Consider the following 24,100-nt stretch of genomic DNA (forward strand, 5'->3'; position numbering starts at 1 on the left):
TTCAAATTTTCCAAAAAAAAAATATGAATAGCCCTTACAAAATCCAACAAGTCACCCATACAGGTAGGGTAGGACCCATAAGATATACACTTTAACAGGAAAAACATTTCCAAACAATAACTTCTTTGGTAATTGTATAGGCTATTCATATATAGTTATTTCAGAATTCCGGAGAAAAATGAATTTTAATTTTCCAAATATTTTTCTTCAATGATTTTTTAAATTTTTTTGATATTTTGTAATGAATACATGAATATTTTCCAACATTTAATTTTACAACCAAAATTCTGTATGTCTTATAGCTTTTGAGTCAAGAGAAAAAAACTCAAAATTTCAAAAAAAAAATCTATTTCGCTTAAAAACTATAAGACTTACAAAATTTGGTTAGAGAATGAAATAGAAGAAATTATTTATGTTTCCTTTAAAAGACATCAAACAAATTTGAAAGAAATTTTTTTTAAGATTTTTTCTGAAAAACATGTTTTTCCAAAATTCTAAAAAAAAATATACAGCCATTTCAAGCCAAACCGATATATTGATTCTCATCGTGGGAAGTGATAGTTTTGTTCCTTATCGCAAAATATTAAACCCCTTTTCTTAGGGTGCCCATTTCCATCTCAGGGTGGTTCGAAAAATAACTTTCTCCCTTTTTTCCAAAAATAACTTTTCCAACAATTCCTAACTTTTTAACTATTGGACCAATCTAGATTGTTATGATATTAAATTATTATGTTAAATATTTATATTATACAATTTATACAATTTATATTAAATTGAAGCCGATGAACTAGCCAAAATATCTCACTTGCTAAGAAATTGGGCGTTGTTTTTATTGATTGCATTTGTTTTTCATGGTATACATGGTTGCGGGACCAAGGTATTTTTTTATATTTATTTTTTTTTTGTTTTGAGGTATAATTTTTGAAAGTTCATCTGAATCGGTGCAGGGGTTTTAAGGTAATGAAATCACGAGAAAACTCATTTTTGGAAAATAGAAAAGAAAATGGAAAAAAGGGCCCAATATTTTGCTATAAGGAACAAAACTACAATTTTTTCCGGAAATCTGACAGCCACTTTATCGGTTTGGCATGGGATGGCTGTATATATGAATAGCCCATGCAATTCAACAAGTCATCCATACATCGGAAGAAGGTCAATGCTAGAGGGAAAGAGTTTCCAGCAACAACTTTTTCATGTTCACTTTGAAAAATGATTACTAATGTTAAACTCGTAACATTTTTATGGGTAAATTATCGCGATTAACATGTTTTGCAAACATTTATCTGTTTAGAAACATGTCAAGAACATGTCAAACGCAAGAATTCACACATAAAAATGTAATAAGTAAACTTTTTTTTCAGAAATCTCCATACATAAATGCCATATATTCCAGAAACTATAAAAGATAGAAAGTTGACGTCTTCGACAAACGTTCATATTTTAGTAATATCTAAAACATTGTGGAATATAGAGGCGAATGAACTGAAAAGTTTAAAACCTCTATAATTCATCACGTTCGTTCGTTGTGGAATACACTACATCGCTACATCTTGACAATAAACAAAATTAGGATTAGTTGTTATTTTATCAAAGAAATGTAAAAAAAAAAGAAAATTGTTATTAGAAAAAAAAATTCCTATAAAGTGTCCATCTGCCGATGTATTGATGACTTGTTGGAAATTGTAAGGGCTAGTCACATAATTTTTTTGAGAATTAAAAAAAAAACCTTTCAGAAAAATGAATTTCATTTTTTTAACTCATTTTTCCGTGTAATTAAAAAAATTCTATTCTTCTATGCAAATTTAAACAATTTCCTACATTTAATCCTTTGACCAGAAATTTGAAAAAATGAATAAACAGGACCTTTTCATCAAGTAGTGCTTAAATGATCAATGTCCTTACACTCACAACGTTTCACTACTATCTTAGATGGTTTAGCAAACTCCTAAGACGAGTTGGCATAAAATTCGCCAGAAGCCTCTATAAATTCAACCCACCTGTTGTTGCATTTGTTGCTGAATTTGTTGAAGATGTGCTGGTGTCAACATATTCGGTCGAATAGCCTTCATCTGGCCGGCAATTAACTGCTGTTGGAGCTGTTGCGTGGGAGCCTGCTGTTGAGTTGACATTTGCTGGCCTGCGATCAGTTGTTGAAGTTGAGTGGATTGCTGGTGGCCAACAATTTGTGGTTGTTGCTGTTGCTGTTGTTGTTGCAGCGTCATATGTTGTTGCATCGGCTGCTGTGGAGATACTAACGTTTGTTGTCCTTGGATCAGGGCTGTGGGCAGCTGCTGCTGCGTTACAATCGGATTTGTCATCACAGAAGATTGACTCAGAGCGGTAGATACATTACTAACTACTACAGGTTTATTCGCATCGTCGGGCTTTTCCGTTGGTCCCGACTTGTTCATCTGTTCTTCACCTGCAGCTTTCGCTTTATCCTCCGACTTTTCACCCTCTGGTTCGTCCAATTCCAAACTATCCAACAAATTGGATTTTTCACCATCGGTGGTGTCCAACTCAGGATCAGCGTATTCGAGAATATTGAAATCCGCTCCCATTTCGGCTGTCAATGAATCCAGAAGTTCGTCATCATCATCGCCAAGACCACCCAGGATATCACCCACACCCTCCACTTCACCAATTCCCGCGTTATCTTCTTGTTCAAGTTTTTCCAGTTCCGCTGAGACACTATCCGGAATTTCGGACGCACCTTCCGCTCCGGGTTGATTTTGGGCATTTGTGTGAGCCAAAGGGCCCCCTGACTGAACAACAGGAGCGCCTGTTGGAGTGGTGGTTGCCGGAGAAGCATGAGCTTCCCCCTCGCCGGCCAGTCTTTGAGCCAACAGTGCAATATTGTGTTGATCTGTCTGTGATGTAAGTGCACCCTGGCCGATCGGGTGCTGAGTTTGTTGTTGTTGTGACATTATCTGGGATGCGTTTTGAGGCATTTGTCCGACGAATCCACCGTCAGGGCGAAGAGGCAATTGCATGCGTTGCCTCATCAATTGCTGTTGTTGAATAACATTCTGTTGTGTTATTACCATTTGATTGGCCCCACCAGCGCGAACTATTTGTTGTTTCACCATAACTGGACCATTTGGGCCCGCTCCTGGAATAGAAACCATATTTCCGCCAGGGGCTCGTATTACAGCTCCTGGTATCTGAAGTCTTGGTCTAGTCATCATATTCGGTGGCAACGGCTGTCGGAAAGTAACATTGTCCATTGGAGTAGATTGCGCTTGTTGAACAGTTACTTGTTGTGTCTGCTGCTGCTGCTGTTGCTGAATTTGCTGTTGGATTTGGAGACCTTGCCCAGCCGATTGTTGTTCATCCATGAAAGGAGACATTGGTTGCATTGGTTGTGGAGACTGCTGGGTTGGTTGATTCTGGACTATCACTTGGCCAGACCCGGGGGCAGGCATTTGTTGGCGTTGAAGTAAATCTCGTAGCTGTCGATTACCTTCCTGTGCGGGTTGATTAAACCCATCCGATCGGGGAGAAGTGAAAGGGGAGTTCTGTGAAGGTCCGAACAAATCACCAGGACGGGCGTAAACAGTTGGACGAACTTGTCCTCCTCCTGGAAATTGGGGTCTGGGCGTCCCTGGAGCTTGAGAATACGGTGTGTCCAAGTTAATACGCATAGCTGCCTGAGGATTTGGCATTGATTGGCCAGTGTAGGCGGGACTACGATTGGGTGTGGGAATCGGACTTTGATGGCCAACAGAACGCGGCGTCTGCGGAGAATGATGTATGTAACTATCTGGCATACCTTCCGAAGGTGGCCTCGCGAATGGATCCAGTCCAGTTTGGCTGGCCGGCGATCCCGGCAACATATCATGTGGTGACTGTGGGGGCTGTGATTGTGGCGAGAACGGACTCTGATTGAGCCTTTGTTGACCGGACAGTTGACGCTGCTGTTGCATTTGTACCTGCAGTGGTCGGTTAGATAACGCCGGATGCTGAAAGTTGGAAACCGGGCTGGACGGAGGGTTCTGACCAAGTGGAATCATTCGATTCTTATTCACAGGCGACACGAACTGGGCTCGAGAGGTGGGCGAAGGGCTAGCCAATGAACCCATCGGAGATCCATCGGTTGATACTTGCAGTTGCATGGAAGGATCTAGAAGGGATAACAATTGACAACATGTAAGTACAAGTGATGAAATTTCATGTTTCACTTGAAGTAACTGAAATCATAACTTCGATATATCGATATATCCTATTAGTTAATGTAGACTTGATGTAAGAAAGGGGAATTTTCAAAGAGTGTTTCTTCTCTTACTTACTTTTACCAGCGAATTTACAATTATTTCCACCAGTAGTATTTTAATATAACTTTTCGAACGGAAAGTAAGACGCGAGTCCACTTACTGAGCAAAGATCATGAATTCGAAGCATGAGTGATCCAGCCTCTCTCCGTGTGCACACGCTGCTTGCAGCAAGAGGATCGGACTACTTGTGCTATTAATAACGCAACAATAGAAGCTTCATACCCTGCCCCGTACCAACTGTCCCCGTTCCAACTGTAAAAAGTGGAATAAAAGTGAAGTCGACTTTTCAGATTGAAAAACGACCGAGTGCCAGAAAGTCAAATTGTGACAAAACCTGTTTTTCGAGATAACAGTGATTTACTATTGACGTTTCATGCAATTTAGACATTTGGTATAAATATTACTTAAAAACACCCGATCTCATATACTCTCTCCTTGAGTGATATTTCGGCTTTCGTTTTTCTTCGAATGGATTCAAACGAAAACGAGAATCTTTTTCGAGTCGATCGAACGAAAGTGAGACGAGACTGTAAACATACAGAAAAATGTTAAAGTAGTGATTTCCGCAAAACAATCGTTTTTGAACAGTGACTATTGTCAACAAAATGCCTGACTAGAAAAGTTATCATCCAAACCACTGTTCAGTGATCTTGGCAGACTGTTAGATGGATGAAAGGTGTGGCATGAAAGGTGTTTTATATAAGAGTCGGATAAAAGTGGTGGCAGCATTAGAAGTTGCTTTTTATTGCGAGTGTAATAGGGCCCCAAGAGAGTAAATTTGAATTGGTGAGCTACAGTCGTGGTGAGAGCAAGAAACTGAAGCTGAAGAACTGAAGCTGAAGAACTGAACTGAATGAAATGTTTTGTTGTCAGCACCGGCTCGAATCTGGTTTGCTTTCTCTGTTGAGTTATTTTTCTTCGCACAAGCGTATACGGTTCGTATGGAGGCGCGCTGTTGTTTTTATGCTTTGTTTAGAACGAGCGAAGACAAAGCGGGCGCTAGAATTTGATGTGTGTGTGTATAAAATGTGGCACGCAATGCACAAGTGAGAAGCGATGTTTAGTATCTGGATTCTGCACCGGGTACATTTTTTGTGTTTATGAATTTTGTGCACTTCGTACCAAGAGAGAATATGTGTTTGTTTTAAACGCGCGCTGATGAAAATTAAACTCAAGCGCCACGCTGCGTATGTTTTCTGAAGACTGAGAATGAATATCTCTATTTGGTACGATTTACGATTCTCGCTCTCTCGTCCGGACGTTCAATTTTTCTCTCCGAGCGCGCTTACTTCGATCCAACCGATGTAAAAAGCGCACTACAGCAGATAGAACGATCTTAATGTTTAATTTTCCATATGGTGTTTGAATTTATCTACACGTAAATATTTACTCATAAAATTGTAGGGTTGTGAAACTCTAAGTAATTTGTAAGCGGATAAACTATTCACAGTTTGTGGGAGGAATACTCACACGACTCAAATGGGTAATGATGATCTGCTATCACAAAGCTAGGAAATTTTTGGATGCTTTGTTTTACTTTGTGGGAAAACTGATATATTAAAAAAAAGTTTTATTTTAAAATGTTTGCATATTGCACTACTACTAAAACCTTACACTAACTTCAAGGATATTTTTATTCAATAGGATTAGCCGTGTTATGAAACGTAAGAACAATACTAAGTTGCAAAAACAACATCACGACCACAAGGTTTTGGTTCGGTTGTTCCAGGCGACATATATTTCTTCTGATCATCATCAGAAAGGTTCATGACCTTCGAAGGCCAAATTTATTTTGGGGTAGGATGTTGATAATCAATTGTACCAATTGATAATCGATTGTACCAAGAGTATGCATTCGATAATATGGACACTGAATACCTGAAGTTAATTAGATTCAATCAAGAAAATCTGCGGCCAAAGCGGTACGTACACTTGAGACATGCAACAAGTTCGAAGTAATATGAAGGAAAACATTAGTCGTTCGAGAAATCTTCTGCCATATATGTCGAAAGTACAAGATACAGTGGAACCCCCATTAACCGCGAGCGGATGATCCGCGGAGCTGATTATCCACGAGAGCGAGTTTCATAGTAAATCTTTGGGTCTTCCCGGAATTTGTCTTTGAGTGGTAGGCTCGTGCTCTTTTGTTTTGGTCATGTTTTCACACGACCTGTACACGACCTCGCAGATAAATAGTTTAATGATGATAAAACATAATTTTCATGCTGAAATATATGTTTTTCGTGTTTGGACCTCATTTATAGACCTTTATTGCGTTATCCGCGATTTCCGTTATTCGATATTCTATTCCGCGGATAATCGGGGTTCTACTGTATATGGATAACATACGTCCATACCAATTCATTATATTTACTTGCAACGAAGAACGTCATCTACACCAAAGAATTGAATTAATCAAATATGTGATGCGTTTTAACTACAAAATAAGAAAGGGTTCTGAATTCAATCGAATTCGAAAAATGTTTCGTGAAATCACTAATTGAATTATTATAAGAAAAACTATTTCGAGAGAAATGTAAATGCTCGGGATTATTTAAATCTTGAAAACCATTTTCGGCGAGATGAGATTCCCATTCCCGCCCATTGATGCCTAGAACCAGTCACTACTCGGTCTCGCACGGACTCAACAGAGGAATATCCTTCCCATCTGGTCCAGTAAGCAAGAAGCAAGCGGAAAACACCAGTGTTTTTTTTTTTTTGTTAAATTGTGTTTTAAAAAGATTTTTTTTGTGTTATTTAAAGTTCAATTTGTCTGTAAACAGTTTATGTTAACAAAATAACATTAACACGCCTTGAATATAATCTGAATTGTAAGTTCTACACTGCGCGTGACCACATCGCAAGTCGGAACAACTTTCTGAATCCAACTTTGTGTAAATGGTTCAAACCTATTTTATGGTTAGTTTGGTCAACTTTGATCATTTCTGTGATTTTATCAATATTTTTGAATTTCAATGGAATCGACGAAACCTGTGAAACGATTAAAATTTGGTCAATTTAAATGTGACCTATTTCTTTTCAGTGTGCCATTTGAAAAACCTGGACGTTTTGTAGGTATAGGCGTATACAACGAGTATCTATTTTTATTTTCACATTTGCTCTCCAGTGTTGCTCATCTTGTTCAGACGCCATTTTGAGAACTGAAAAGCAAAAGCAAAATAGAGGAATCATTCTACACGCACGCACCTACAAAATAAGAAGTGTACAGGTTTTACTTTCAGTGCACACTTAAAAGAAATACATTAAATTTAAATTGACCAAACTGATCGTTCTACCTCTTATTGGGACCATAAACACCATTCATAGTTTTGGCCATCGGGCTTGTATTTTGCAGTACCAAATTCCACTTTCTTGAACACACTGGATGTAACAATGAAAGGACAAAACTAAAACTAGCACAATATTTTTTTTTCCTCGAAGTGACACTTTTCCAACAAGGATAAATCCAAAATTGTTTGATAGATGTCTTACAAGATATCGATCACTACAGTCATTTACCGAAAAAAAAATATGAATTCGTCTTTCCCTAACTTGCTATTTATGAAAATAAAATGGACGTTGTTAAGGCATAGCGGTAAAAAAAGAAACTAACAGGAACATTAAGCTCAAGCCGCAGCCGCAGTTGACCGCTCACAACAACGGCCAGTCTGCTACTAACTTTATCGTACCCGAGGTGTGCTCGTTTGTATCAAATTTGATTGGTTGATTTTTTTTCCATTATAGTGGTTTTCAATTACTAAGTTTCGCCACTAGCTTCGAAGAAGTCTTATTAAAATATCAATCAATCTAGGATCGTGGGATTGAACTCACGGTCACTCATCCAATAAGCGGACGCACAACCGTTACTACAACGGAGACCCTCTTCAGCTTACTTTTTCTCTTCTCTAATAGTTCTTCTCTTTGATAATGAAGACTTCGAACCTTTCGATTCATTGGTACCCGAACAGCTTGCTTGTTTCATATTTTTTTTCTTTTAAAGAGGCTTTGCATAACAAAAATCATTCGAGTCGCTAACAGCTTGCTTGCTTGTATCGTCTCGATGCCCGATTTCATACTTCGTATTCGGCAAACAATTTGCGGTCTGCACAGATGATGAAAAATTGAAAACTCTCATTTCAACTATTTTCATCCTTCGCCAAAAAATATCAAATCCGTTCTTACATAACACCAATCATAATATGTGATATTACCGTAAAAAACAAACAAAATTATTTAATTTTCTTGCGTCGTGAAATACATGGAAAGTCGTATTATGAAACCGTTCATAATCACTGTAGTTACAAAATGGTTCGATGCAACTGAATACTACTACATGGGCTGAAAAGTCCCGGAATTTTTAATGAAAATTATGGTTTTTTTAGCAAAGCTGTATTTATTCCTCAACATATTTCCCTTCGAGGGAACTCTTCGGAATATGCCTCAGTGCATCTCTGCAGACTGCAGATTGGACTCAGGAATGTGGGAATGTATCCACATTTCATCCGTCGAAAGAAGTCCACTCGATGACGCTTCAACAACGTCAAACCGGCTGTTGAATCATCAACGCGCCGCTGTTTTTAGTCGACGGTCTTTTGGCCTTCTAGAGCGAGGTACATCTGTGGTGCTGATACGGCCCATATTAAACTCACTAAACCACCGATAAACTGTTGTTCTCGAAGGAGCAAAAGGAGGATAACATTTCGTCAACCACTGCATTGATCGTTCAGGAGTTACTACAAAAAAGCAAAATACAATATTCCTCTTTTTCCATTTTCTATACGAATGCTCAGGTAGTGGCACTTAAATAACATAAACGAAATCTCATGAAACTTCACACTACCGGTAATTAACAATTGACAACGAATTGGACAAAACAACGAACAATTGTACAAAATAAACCATCCGGGAAAGAACAAAGACGAACTTACCCTGAATCCGCTGCTCTGGCATAAGCATGTGCTGCTGAGTTTGCTGTTCTCGAGCCCGCTGCTGTTGCAACTGCTTCCACTGCCGTTCCTGCTCGGCCTCACGCATGCTCTTCTGTTGGGCACTTATCTTGTCTTGATCCTGAGACGCAAACATACGACAATCAGCAACGAAGCGGTGCAGCAGAAAAGAGAAATAGGGAATGTATTTAAATTGATCTTGCGCTGCTTTCTCTACGCTATCGCATGACAGTATTACGTCAAAAGGATATATGCTGTCTTTGGACAGTGATATATCCGTAGGTAAGAAAGTAAATACATGATCTACCGTTAATGAAAGCCTAATTTTGTTTTAATACTAGTATCATTGAACGAATTGTTGTTAAAGAAATTTTCATTAGTACATAGCATTCGAATACCCGCGTGTGCAATAGTTCAAGTCCATTCGGATAACGATCAATCAATCCACACACCAAAGGGGACACACCGTATTGTTTTTGAAAAAATGGCAATTTTCCATGATAGTTTATCGAAAAGTGGGAAGGAAACGGCACGGAATGTAATTATTACAAGATGGTTCAAATCTACACAAAAAAAATCTACCGGTGTTGAGAGTTCGAGTGATCTTGATTAAAAAACTTGTTTCATCCACGGCTGTGTGCACTAGCGAAATTATTGTTCCTCCAATCTACTACTGGGAGATAAAAATGCAAGATATATTTACAGGACGTTACTGTTACTGCTTATAAACAACTGGTTTTGTTGGAAAGGTTTGATCTATAAAAAGTAACTTGAATTTATTTTCAAATCTCTGCTTCATAATGAATTTGGCGAGTGTGGGATTCGAATCGGGGCGTCTCACTATTCTATGAAATGAAAATTTCTTCAAAAAGAACTTTTCTGAACTTAACATCTACTAGCTAACAGATGGCGTCGAAGCTTCAACTGCTTCAACCGAACAAGTAGTAATCGAAAATTTTGTATTGTAGAGGAAGGGGGTTTAAACAAACTGCGCAATGGAACAAATGAAAACATGCAAGAAATGGAAATAAAATGCTTAAGGGAATGAAACAAACATAACTAAGATCGTGCTTTTATTCTACTGATAATGTATATTAGTCATGCAATGTCTCGTTCTAGCTAGCCAATGGACAAAGGAACTTAATGGTTAATTTAGTATACCACTGGTGGTTTTTGGTTTGTTGATTCAGAAACATCATTTAAAGAACACAAACTATGCATGCAGTTTGGGTATAACAACATGACGACACTCGATGCCACCGGTGGGGGGAATGTCTTTGTAGATCAATCAAAGTGCCAATCTAGCGACTAATCGAAAATCAAAAGTTGTGCCTGCCTGCAATCATGTTCAAAACGATTTTTGTGCTCCGCGAAAGCAACGTCTGATTGATGTATGAGCATTTCTATGTGAGTTCTGTCAGAACAGTTGAAAATATTGCACGACTCTCTCCGGTTTAAATGAAACTTTCAAAGTGTTTAGGGATAAGGGATAAGGGTTTTTTTTTCGACTCACGACAAATGTTTGAAAAGGGCGTTTGTGTTTACACCAATGTTAATTCTTCGAAAATATGCCTATTGAGATGGACTTTGATTAAGGACGGTATTTATTAGACGGGGAAATTTTTTTCTCTAGTTTTATTAAATTTGTTTTGACCTTGGAGTAGCTGAAAGACTCCCAAGATGTTCCGTATTCTCTGGGGTTTGGTAAAAACTGCATTTTTTTTATTGCTCGTATTTTTTCATAGTATGAGATTATATGCACATTCAAGGAGATTCAAGATCTGTTATGAATCAAGCAAGATATAGCCATTTTCGATGCCATACAAGAGAAGGGTATTCGTACCAAACCCGTAGTATTAACATGATTCAGTGATTTTTTTCTGGAACTGATTTCACGAGGTTCTTTCTTAACTTTTCACCAAACAAATAAACATTAGCTCTAGTTTCTAGAACAATCAGAATAAATATAAAATTTCATACTTGATAGATCGATGTTTTTCTATTAGAGATGCCTCTAGATTGTAAGAAGACCAATCAATCAACGAAGAGTCCTGGGATCGAACTCCCGATTTATTCGCTTAGTGAGTGGACACGCAGCCTTTTAGGGTACGGAGACCCCATGATCAATCATATACTTGGAAAAATACAAGCGATGTAAAAATGTAGCCTTTCAAATACCATTGAAAATCTAGAACATACACGATTAGCGATCATAAACAAAGAGTTATAAGTATTTGGACCAGTTACGATTTTCGGCATTTTTGTCTGTATGTACTTTTTAAGAAAATAAAACTAAGAAACTGTTGATTGTAAATAAACGGTGTCTCAGAAAAAAAATGTAGAGATGCAATTATAATTATATCAGAAATTATACAAAAGTTATTCTAAAATGTTCCAGTGAGAAATTTCGATACAACACCACTCACTCATTCTCCTGCTCATTCGCTTACTTACTCTTTCGTTCATTCACTCACTCACTCTCTTGCTAGCTCACCATCTTTCACACATTCATTCATTCACTCTTTCACTCATTCTTTCACTAATTCACTTACGTACTCAATTGCCCATGCATTCATTCACTCATTCTAAATGTTGGATACAAGTTATGAAAACTGTTATTACACATCAATCAACCCCCCGATGTAACACAATTTTGCGGCATGGGCCCAAATTCATACATTTGATCAAACCCACCAATACAAGAAATTTGAAAATACTATACAAAGAAAGGAAAGGATAAGGGAAACAATATAGGACTATTGAAAAAGGAATAAAACCTTTGAAAAATAGAGATTAGAAAAAAGATCAGGGACAGTTGGATAGCAGTTCTAAAGGGAAACCCATCACCAAGAAGAAGAGAAATTCAAATGTTCACGTTATATTATACAACATTTATATAAATAAATTGTGAATTATAGTTATTGTGAACAGTAGTGTAAATAAATTGAATTGTGTAATTGGATTTTCAATTAACCGAGTGTTGCACAAAATTGATTTCCAAATCCGAGAGAAGCAGCCAAGGAAAGAACCACCCGGAGGGCAAGGGTCCATATTCCAAGGAAACATTGGTCCTTCGAACCGGATCCATAAACTAAGGTTTTTGGAATCAACAAAATCGCCATCGAACAATTTTGTGCAACTACAACATCGCCATCACTACTCACCGCCATCGTTACGGCTGGAAGGAAACAATTATTCATCGCCATCATAACACCAAACCGGCTCACAATAGTCAACAATTCACATCGGAGGATAATCCATACACCGCAAGGAAATTCGCGACACATCATAGTGGACAAATCAATCGGGCTATCTCAGCATCACTATCACGAAACGGAACATCATTGATCACAACAAACACTCATCAAAACACCGGGTGCAATTCCTGGTTCTCCAGGTAAACAACACATAAATTATGTCCAGCCGCTGCTGGACTAAATTCTGTTATCTACACCATTTGTTTATTTACAATCGATTCCACTGGAGAAACATAAATACGGCAAGACGGAATTCACACATCTACCACCAAAGGCACTAGCGATCATTGAACTCACTGGAATTCGAGGGCCAAAACACGGATTGGAAAAACACATTTGCTTACACTGTGGCTTTACATCACAAAACCTTTTCATCGGCTTTAATTCCTGGTTTGTCCAGGTAAATACACTTAAAATATATGTCCAGCCGCTGCTGAGACATTTTGGCGAAATCTACACCAACTGTTTTGTTTACATTGCACCATCTGAGGAACAACACCTACACAACGGAAGGCTCCATCATTTGTTTACCGGATTATATCGCACAATTTATCATCACTGGACCAAAGGGCGAAATTAGAACTACACCGATCAATCGCACCGCACACGATCACAGCTTACCGCTGAAATCACCGCACATCGGATTACTTTTTCCGTTAAGGTCAGTTCGCACAGTATATGTCCAGCCGAAGCTGGAGTTATTTTGTTTATTACACCCACTGTTTTTCTCGCACATTTGTATTGGTTGGCATTTGATTCATTATATCGTGGAACGTGTAACCAAGGGGCTTGCATATTGGCAAATAATCCCCCTTATTCTACGCGACGAGTGACGTGAGATAGCAAAGTTTCTCGCTTCATTGTGGAAGCTACATTACTTTTCAACTTATTTTTCATACCCGAATCGATAACATATCAGGACACGACTTCAAATCTCACTTAGTAACAAACTATAGTCACGCCATTCGCCTACGGGAATGCAGTGACTTGAGCCATCTCACCTCACTCGCCGCGCGGAATAAAAGGGGAATATATTACACGTTTTACTATTGAGGAGCAGCAGATGTGATTCCGATGTTCAACCGGCACACTGTTATTGGACATGAGTACGAGAAATTATTTCATAGGTCAGTTGTTCAGTATATGCCCAGCCGTGGCTGGTGTTTTTATGATCACTACATAAAATTTACGATCTCTCAAACTATATCTAGACTGGCGAGCATTAAAACTACATTATTTTGAGCCTGAGCATAACATTTGAGACAACCCCAAGACATTTCGGATTAGCACTAGCGTATGCAATAGGAAAGGCTAAACGCTTCGTTTTGTGAAGGTCAGTTGTACTATTGTGTATGTCTAGTTGAAGCTAGGCACACAGCCGATCACTACAATAAATTATATTTCATACGCTGCGAAACAAATTTGGGAATCATGGCACCGGTTACGAGGAACACTTCACTTAAGGCGCTCGTAACGAAGTTTAAGGCTCTACGAGGAATGTTTGATGATATTTATCGTTTCGCCGACATGATGGGTGATGTCACTACAGCGACTGAAGCGACCGTACGCTTGGAGAAATTGGACGAGTTGTGGGAACAAATCAACGAAGCCACAATGGACATCGAGATGCACGACGACTACGAGGAGGACGACGATACCTATTCCAGAGAACGATCTGAATTCGGCGATCGGTACTATAGGGCGAAGGCGTTGCTTCTCGAAAAGGTCAAGGAGCCAGAGGAAAAATTGAACCTATCCATTACTAACCAACAACCAACCCATGAGCACGTTCGACTCCCACAAATCAAGCTGCAAACCTTTGATGGCAGCATTGATGAGTGGTTGAGTTTTAGGGATCTGTATATGTCGTTAATCCATTGCAAAACAGATATACCCGAGGTAGAAAAATTCCACTATCTGAAGGGGTGCTGAGTAGGAGAGGCTAGGTCATTGATAGATTCCCTTGCCATTACAAAGGCGAACTATCAGATAGCGTGGGATGCGGTGATGAAGCGATATAACGACAGCAAGATGCTGAAGCGTAGGCAGGTGCAGGCTCTTTTCAATCTACCTAGTGTTTCAAGGGAATCGGTGGGAGAATTGCAGTCGTTGTTAGAATCTTTCGAGCGTATCCTCCAAACGCTGGATCAGTTGATTCAGCCAACCGATTACAAAGATTTGCTATTGCTAGACTTATTATGCTCGTGTTTGGATTCAACTACTCGCAGAAGTTGTGAAGAACATTCTGCAGCAAGGAAGCAGGACACGGTGAAGGATTTGACGGACTTCCTACACAAGAGAATCAGGGTGCTTTGCTCACTACCAACCAAATCCATCAGAGCCAAACTGGATTATGCTTCCTCATCCAAAAGAAAGCTGCCTTCGACAAAGATGAGCCATGAGGAGGCGATCTGGCGTAGCGGTAACATCTATACCTCTCACGCTAAGGGTCACGAGTTCAATTCTCACTCCCGACATTCTTCCGAAATGGAAGGTAAAAGTGACGAACCAGCCAAATGTGTTGAAAGTCACTATAATACAGAAATAAAAAAAAAAGATGAGCCATAGTGCAACGTCAAATGGACAATGTGTAGCTTGTCCAGGGAATCACTTATTGTATCAATGTCCAAAATTCAATTCAATGTCAGTGTCATCACGTGATAAGCTGCTTCGTTCTCTGTCTTTATGTCGTAATTGCTTCCGACGTGGACATCAAGCAGCTGACTGTAATTCGCGATACGTGTGCAGGAATTGCAAGGCGAAACATCATACCTTAGTGTGTTTTCGACCAGAAGGAGTTCAACCAACCAAGCGTGCACCGGAGATAAGGGTTTCCTCACCTGGTAATAGCAAAGGACAGCTTACGATTCCGGTAGATTGCCCAGCAAGCACATCGACTACCACCCCTGTCTCGCCAAATATGGCATCCAAAAGTACATCCTCGGTGTTACTGGCAACAGCGGTAGTTCTTGTTGATAATGATCATGAGCTTACGTACCCTGCAAGGGCTCTACTCGATTCTGGATCAGAGTGTAATTTCATGTCGGAAAGTTTTTCACAATTCTTGAGGAACAAACGAAATCGGGCAGAGGTTGCCGTATCAGGTGTCGGGCAGGTCAATACGAGAGTAAGGCATACAGTGAATGCGGTGGTCAGATCCAGAGTGGGTGGCTATAAATGTGCATTGGAGTTCTTATTGCTTCCTAAGGTCACGGGAAATTTACCATCTATCAGTATCGACACAACAAAATGGAAAATACCACAGGTTGTAAAATTAGCCGATCCAGCGTTCGGTACCTCAAATTCCGTTGACTTGATCCTGGGTATCCAGCATTTTTTCACATTCTTCAAACCAGGGAGAGAAATCCATCTAGGGGATGGTCTTCCCAAATTATCGGAATCGGTGTTTGGATGGGTAGTAGCTGGGACCGTGACCGCATCTAGCCTTTCATCGTACCATTGCAACGTTGCGTCTACGGTGAATTTGGAGGAATTGTTGGCAAGGTTTTGGTCTTGTGAGGAAGTCGACACTGCAAATAATTATTCTCCGGAGGAAGCTCGCTGTGAAGAACAGTTTCTTCGTTATGTTAGAAGAGGTTCAGACGGAAGATATAAGGTTTTTCTTCCGAAGAACGAAGATGTCATTGAGAAAATGGGCGAGTCAAGGGACATCGCACTACGACGATTCCAAGGATTGGAGCGCAGACTTCTGAATGATACAAACACTGCAGAAGAGATTGGAACGTTCGAGTTGTCCACGGTAACATACGGAACAAAACCGGCACAATTTTTGCAACACGGACGCTTAAGTTATTAGCAACAGATGAGCAAGTCAACTATCCACAAGCAGCTGAGGTATTGATTAACGATGTGTACATGGATGATGTTTTGACCGGTACAAATGGCGTGAATGAAGCAGTAGAGCTGAGGGTTCAACTCGATTCATTGATGAGAAGCGGAGGATTCATGTAGCCAACCGTGTAGCGAAAATCCAACAGATTGCTGAAAATCGTCCTTGAAATCATGTTCCTGGATGCCAAAATCCCGCCGATCTCATTTCAAGAGGTGTACTTCCCGAAGGCATAATCAGCAACAATCTATGGTCCACCTTGGTTATCGAAAGAGCAACAGCACTGGCCAGATCAACCTGTCCCAGCAGACACCACAGAAGCAGCAGGAGAATTTCGCCGATCAGCAGCTAATTACGCCACTGTGCAGCAAGATGGATTTACGGTTTGGTATCTTAGCAAGTTTTCGACGTTTACTGATCTGATCAGACGTACCGCTTACTGGCTCCGATTACTGGAATTTTTGAGACAGCACAGGAGAGGCGAATTATCACAAGATTTTCTTAATACTATGGAATTGACTGATGCGGAGTATGCTATAATACGATGCGTGCAGAAGGAAGAATTTGAAAGAGATTGGAAGGCATTATCCAAGGGTGAAACTGTTGCCAAGGGCTCCAAAATTCGTTGGTTCAATCCAACACTATCTCCAGAAAATTTAATTCTGTCGATTAGAGTATTCGTCAGAACCTATTAGAAAGAAACATCCAATTGTTCTCCCAACTCGGCATCCTCTTACTAAGATGATCTTCGAGCACTACCACAAGCAATTGCTGCATGCAGGTCTCCAGCTACTTTTTGCAACAGTTGTAGTTATTGTGAACACTAGTGTAAATAAATTGAATTGTGTAATTGGATTTTCAATTATCCGAGTGTTGCACAAAATTGATTTCCAAATCCGAGAGAAGCAGCCAAGGAAAGAACCACCCGGAGGGCAAGGGCCCATATTCCAAGGAAACAAAAAACTTAGCCGATGGGTTCATTCATTCACTCATTCTCTAGTTGATTCACTCACTCTATTCCTCACTCATTCTCATTCGCTCTCCCATTCACTCACTCGCACTCTCGCTCATTCGCTTGCTCACTCTCACGCTCACGTGAGAAATACCGTGAACAGCAGCAATGGGAGGAATGCCGATCGGCATATGAGGATCGACGACAGTGAGGTGAGGTTACGACATAATGCTTACAACATAGAAACGGACATAATACAGGAAAGAAAAAGACTCGAAACAGTCGTGCTATCCTACATTCTGGGTGAGGAAGGGCATCACCTTCCTAAAATGGCGTGTGGATCAATGGTATGGGTGCCCTCGTCCCGGTAAAACCTTGACAGACAATAGGGTACGTTCGATGTTCGTCTAGGCTTAGGCGCAAGTCCGGCTCTGCGTTACTTACTGTGTATTAGAGAAAGGAAATTGCGTTACGTAGGGGGGAGGGAATCCAAAATCCGGATTTTTAGCGTTACGTAATTTGTGCACGACGCATTGCTACGCGATGACTTTGATCGATGCGAAGAACGCCTTTAATATTGCCAGCTGGGAGGCCATCGCCGAGGCGCTACACAGCAGTACAGTACAGTATACCTGTACAGAGTACTGAGGAATTATTCCAAAATAGTATCTTGGTATACAGTACAGACAGGGAACAGAAACTGAAGAACATCTCGGCAGAAGTTCCACAAGGTTCCATCCTAGGTTGAACGCTTTGGAACACAATGCACGATGGTGTACTAACACTCAAGTTACCCAAAGATGTTGAGATAGCGGGCTTCGTGGACGACATCGTAACAACGATAGTCGGTGAGACGTCCCAGAAAGTGGAAATGTTGGCGACTGAGGCAGTAGACACAATCGGTAGCAGGATGTAAGGTGTAAAACTCCAGAGGGCACATCACAAAACCAAGGTGTTGTTAGTGGACAATTGTAAAGGTATAGAATACAAGAAGGTTGGTTTTATGAGTCAAACAAACACTTCACAGTCAACATGGCTCTTAGGATGTCTCTTGAAAATCCCCACCTTATTCCCAAAAAAAAACACTCTCTGGCTCATTTATTCACTCAAATACTTACTCGCTCATTCACTCTATCACTGTCTCATATATTCATTCACTCAATCAATCTCTCATTCATCCTCTCTCTCTTGTTTATTCATTCACTCACTCATTCACTCGCTCTCTCACGCATTCATGCATTCATTCAATCATTCATTCATTCACTCTCTCTCTTTCATTCTCTCAATCACTCTCTCTCGTTCATTCACCCACTCTCACTCTCTCTCGCTATCACTCATTCATCCATTAATTCATTCTCTCGCTCATTCACTCGCTCTCTCACTCATTCATTCATTCACTCACGCACTCTCTCGCTCATTCACTAATTCTCACTTTCTCGCTCGCTCGCGCTCTCGCTCTCTCAATTTACCTATTAAAAAAAAGTATGTTAAGGAAATTTGAAATATGATTCTGGGCACAGTGCCAGAATCTCATCTTAATCAAAACTTTATCTCAGACACAATTCATTTACAATCAACAGTTCTCGAACTATATATATGGACCAGTGGAAAAACCCTTATCTCCCACACCGAGAATATTTTAAAATTTTTCATCCAAATCGGAGAGAATCGTTCACTCATTTGACGGAGAATTGCTCATAATTGTACAAATCGAACATAACACACATCTTTTTTTTTGCGCTCTACAATTATATAGTTTAAAAAAGTAAAAACACGCTAGTAAAACGCAAAACGCAGTCCGTAGGAAAGCCAAAAAAACAAAAACCCGTCAACAAAAGGTGTAAATGGAGAACAGTTATAAAAAAATTCAAATCGTTTACGTTTGCTAACTATCATGGTTCTCACCGTTTCTGGTGCGGTAGTAGAAGTGGTAGTAATAACAGTAGTAGTGGTAGTAATGGTAGTAGTAGTAACAGTAGCAGTAGTAGTAACAGTAGCAGTAGTAGTAGCAGTAGAAGAACAACTAATGGTGGAGGTTGCACTCGTATTAACACCTAGCAAACATGTGTTGGAAGTGGCAGCTGTTGATGGGGGACAACTGATTGACTCTTTGTAACAAGTAGCAGCCGCGTTGTGACTTTCAATGCTACTTGCGGTGGTAGTGTTAGATGTTATGGTGAATGTATTGGTGATTGGAGTTACACTTCTACAGACGCTTTGTTCGTGATGTTCGTTCTCGGCGGAGCTTGTACTGTTGCAGGAATCGAGCGAGGGTCGATTGCTATGGAACATACTCTCGTAGCTCTCGCTACCACCAGCAGGACCGCTAAAACTGCAGTTATTCGAATCACTACTGAAACTGTTATTGTTGGTAAGGCTTGTGTGTGTGGTACTGGTCATGTTCGTGTTGTTCTGTGTGTTTGTTGTGCATGTGTTTACTTGTAGTTGCGATCGTCCAAAGGAGTCGTTTATAATATGGCTTTCGTAGGTGGCTGTGTCCAGGGAAGGTAAAGTTCGCATAATTTCCGAAGGAGTTAGAACCCGAATTTGCTGATCGCTGTTAGCCTGCAGCTGGGGTGTTATTGATCGCGTGGAACATGGTGTTGCAGGACGCTGCGTGCTGAAACCTGGACTCAGAGTGGTGGGTGGCTGCTGACGATCCATGGGCAACATAACTTGATGCTGTGGTTGTAGATGGACCGGTGTAGTCGCTAGTAGAATCTTCTGCGAACCATCCGGGCAAACGTTCATTGTTTTATTGCCACTTGCTCTAGCATGCGAATGTTGCATTCCCAGATTTTGTTGTTGTATTTGTTGCTGCTGTTGTTGTTGCTGTTGTTGCTGCTGTTGTTGCTGTTGCTGCTGCTGTGCTGCAATCTTGTTAATAGTTTGTAAAGACGCCGCCAAAATGGGCGATTGTATAGCCGGATTGTTGCCGATAATATTAAAATTGATGTTAGAGTTTTGAGGCAAAAAGGGTCGTATATGAGTAAAACCTCGTCGTATAACAGCACTTGAATTTGTGTTGAAATTTCCATTCGGATTAACGGTCACATTAGGCGCCGGACCACTACGTGAACCATACTGATGGTGATGCACCGTGAAATGTGGCGAAATGTTTGTCGCTATTACATTGGGTACGAAAATACTCCCTCGATTAGTTCCAATAGTGAATGTTTTCATGACATGGGTCGCCAGGGGCTGACTAACTGGGACATTCGAACTGGTTTGAGCCGGTACTTGATGTGGAGGCTGTTGCTGTTGTGTATTCTGAATCGTTTCAGGCTCACTTTGTACATTAGTTGCAGCACTTGAGAGATTTATGAATGTGTTTGCAATATTGGCCGCCACCAGAAGATTGGGTTTGTTCCCCCCGCAACTCGATGGCATGGTAGTTTGAGATTCTACGGCCGGAGAAATCACGTTTGACGTCGCATTGTCACTTATCGTGTTGGACATTAATGGGTTAGTAGTGATAGTAGTGGTGCTAGTAGTGATTGTTGTGCTTGTGGTTATCTTGCAACCGTCACCAATAACAGAGTCTAGGGATGCATTGGTATTAGTATCGTTAGAAGAGGAAGGTGTGGTGTTACTATCGAGAAGGGCACTAATAGCATTAGGGTTAGATGCTGTTGTTAGCTCGTCTAAACTATCGGTTCCATCGTCCAAAGAATTTCCTTGCACCTCGATTAGCTGCTGCTGCTGATGTGCTTTGAGAACTGGCGGTTGCTGTTGCTGGAGTTGCTGCTGTTGGAGTTGCATCTGCACTTGAAGCTGTTGTTGTTGCTGCTGCTGCTGCTGTTGTGGGTTGGTCATCAACTGTGGGTGCTCAGCGGCCCCAATCAAACCCGTGGAATCAGCAGCAACACTGCCACTCTGCGAAACGACGGCGGATGATAGTGGTGGTTGTGATGATGATGATGAGGAAGGTGAAGGGAAAACATTCACTTGACCTGAACTATTACTATTGCCGTCTTTAGGTGACATTTGTGGTACCTGAATCGTTTGGAAGGGCGGGAAGTGTGGCAATATATGAACCATAACCGCATTGAATAATAATTGTTTGGTGGTTGATTTATTTAAGGTATCTATATTTAGTAAAACTACTTGACAGATTTTATTTTCTCATCCCGTGTGTATCAATGCTTTGCTAACAATAACCCGTTATGCTGGCTGAATTCAATGCTTACGAGGAACGCCGGTGAAATTGAATGCAATATTTACTACGCAACAAATCAAAATGTGTATCGTATTTAATTTCGCTGAAAAATATTGCCACAATGCAGAACAAACGCAAACGCATGATCAATTCCGCACCCGGGGCAGAAGTGTCTGGAATCGTGTACCCGGCGGCGGTCCGCACCCTCCGCATCCCCCAGTCAAAGTCACTGAATAGGACGTAAAAAAAAAGAAACAAAAGAGGCTTCTAAGTTAAGAAATAAGCGTTTTGATAAGGTGGCTTCTCTCATTTAAATAATTAATCCTGTGCCTTAATGAATGCAACACAGCATTACACTCGTGACTATTAAATCAAACGCCGGCTTCGGAAAAGAGCCATTCAATACCCAGTACGTGAAGCAACCTGAAGCAACGCATGCTGACGAGACGGTACGAAACGGTACTTCCACCAAACACGGTCAACGCTCTGTCTATTGAACAATCACCCTCCCAAGACACGCCTAGGAGGGTGATGGCATTCCGGTAAGTGAAAATTTCCCGATCGAACCATGTGTCCCGCCTAGCGTCACAAGTCTAGCGAGTCATCCCATCGGTGTATCTATGGTGGGCTAAAAAAGCTATGCGAGTAAACGTTGGCGATGCCAGGTTTTACACTATGAAGGGCTGAGCTTGAATAATGGGTCGTCAACTCAATAGATATTTGATCAAGTAGGGGTATAATCCTAGAGTAAGACGTACTATCCAGTACGTGGAGATGTTACTTGAGCCTTTTATGGACCATACCATTCGAAAAAGAGGCACGTTCACCGTGTGATGCAGGAATCATGTAGAGTGATTTATTACGTTTCCTCGCTTTTAGAATGAAAACAACTTTAACAAATCTCCATATGGAAGGAATGTATAAGACTTACCTTGAAAACAACATGATCGTGATGGAATAAGCTTTGATTCTCCATTGATTGGAAAACCCCACTTGCACCAGCAGATTTGTGAGGTTAAAAGAATCACCGCATTTTCTATTTTGATCGTGAAAACCAATCTAGTAATCATATTCGCCATTTTTTCTATACATTCAGGTCCTGTGAGACACCTCCGAGAGCATCTTATGTCACAACTATAGCCAGGATCAGTAGGGGTAAAATAAAACTCAAACGGAAGAAATCGACGAATATGACAAAAACATTCGTCATCAAAACAAGTATTACTCGATTGTTTGAGATTAACATTGTCAATTGATATCCGAAAGGGTCATTGTCATTCTCTTTCACGACCTCGTCTTTCCGCAGTGAAGCACGACTTTGAGACGCATTTTAAGAGATCCGTATGAATGACACACGCGCATTCGTCAAATCAGCTCATGTGCCCGCTATATTTGTATGAGTAAAAGTGTTGTCAAGCATGACTGATGGTAGCTGTTCGTTCGAATTTAAATGAATGATTTGATAGTTTTCAGTACTGATCAGAACTAGTATCAAAATAAAAAGATGATATTCCCGGAAAGTTTTCAGCAATAAATCTAATACTTTTGAGGGAGTGTTTGTCACGACCTGTCGTCCATTTCAAGGGAACCTAAACCGTTTGAGTCGTCTTCTGCAAAAGTCTAATTGAATCTTGCAACGATTAGGGTACCTTCAATACTTTCGCTATTATTTACCCAGGATTTTAGTTCTCTGCTATAATCGATTAGGGCTCTCTTGTGTTGAGAGCAATCCGAAGTTATTTTCAACTCTATTGAAACGTTCGAACCTTTTGTTTAACCAAGGACTGTTTCATATCGAAGAAATGCCTTTGAGTGGACAATTTCTATCATAGACAGATACTATCTCTTCGTTTGATTCTTTTGAAACTGACTCAAGCTGATGAATCAACATAATTCTTGTACTGAGAATTGTTTACTCGAGCTCAAGAATACCGTTCCCAGTTGTTTTTAGGATCTCGAGATTCTCTCTGTGCAGTTCAAGCACCAAAAATAGTGAGTCTGTGATCAGACAAAGACGCCTCTTCCGAAACGTGCCTGCTATGTTTTCGCCTCGCTGATGATACATATCCTAACTGGTACCTATTGAAATAAACACACCGCGCCACACATCGTTCCCCGCGAGTTGAACGTTGAGTAATATTGCATTCAATTTCATTCGTAGTCGTAGTCGCCTGCATACTGTGGCAGACAAACACACCTGCGCGCCGTAAGCTATGAACTAAAGAAAACCGATGAGCCAAAACTATCAAATGAAACAATAGCAATTTTGAGAGTGTAACGAGAAACACGAAACCTTCTAGTGAGTACGAAATAAGACAGCAAATAATCCTTCGTAAAATATACTCATCTTTGTTTGTACAGAAGTGATAAACTAAGAACTCGACCATAAATACGAAAAATGAAAAAAAAAATATTTGTGTTTATGTGTTAGCCACAAAATGAGTGATAAAACAACATATGAGAACATACTAGTTGTGAGAAGTGAAGGCAATGTGAAATTTTCGAAAGAAAACAAACAACCGAAAGAAAAGTGATAGGAAAAATCGATATGTTACATGAACGTAAGAACGGGATGGATGAGATGAAATTTAGCGAAATAAAAAAAAAGAATCTAAACCCTATCATCGAAAGTCCGACCGACTAAACGCGATCAACCTCTGTT

The 24,100-nt window shown here is 40.3% G+C and overlaps 1 protein-coding gene across 8 annotated transcripts in view; it reads right to left on the reverse strand.

Annotated features, from left to right (window-relative positions):
• LOC129770596 (histone-lysine N-methyltransferase 2C-like) overlaps positions 1-24,100 on the reverse strand; it is a 96,421-nt gene that overhangs the window by 36,594 nt on the left and 35,727 nt on the right. For 7 of the 8 annotated variants that reach the window (XM_055773532.1, XM_055773531.1, XM_055773537.1 and 4 more), the window contains exons 9-11: positions 20,964-21,275; positions 9,203-9,341; positions 1,998-4,123 (exon numbers count right to left, since the gene is read on the reverse strand). In XM_055773532.1, coding sequence (XP_055629507.1) covers positions 1,998-4,123; positions 9,203-9,341; positions 20,964-21,275 — 2,577 coding nt within the window. The remainder of the gene's footprint in view (positions 1-1,997; positions 4,124-9,202; positions 9,342-20,963; positions 21,276-24,100) is intronic. The other variant, XM_055773536.1, reaches the window with a different exon arrangement.

This window comes from Toxorhynchites rutilus, chromosome 2, assembly GCF_029784135.1.
Source record: "Toxorhynchites rutilus septentrionalis strain SRP chromosome 2, ASM2978413v1, whole genome shotgun sequence".
Lineage (NCBI taxonomy): Eukaryota > Metazoa > Arthropoda > Insecta > Diptera > Culicidae > Toxorhynchites > Toxorhynchites rutilus.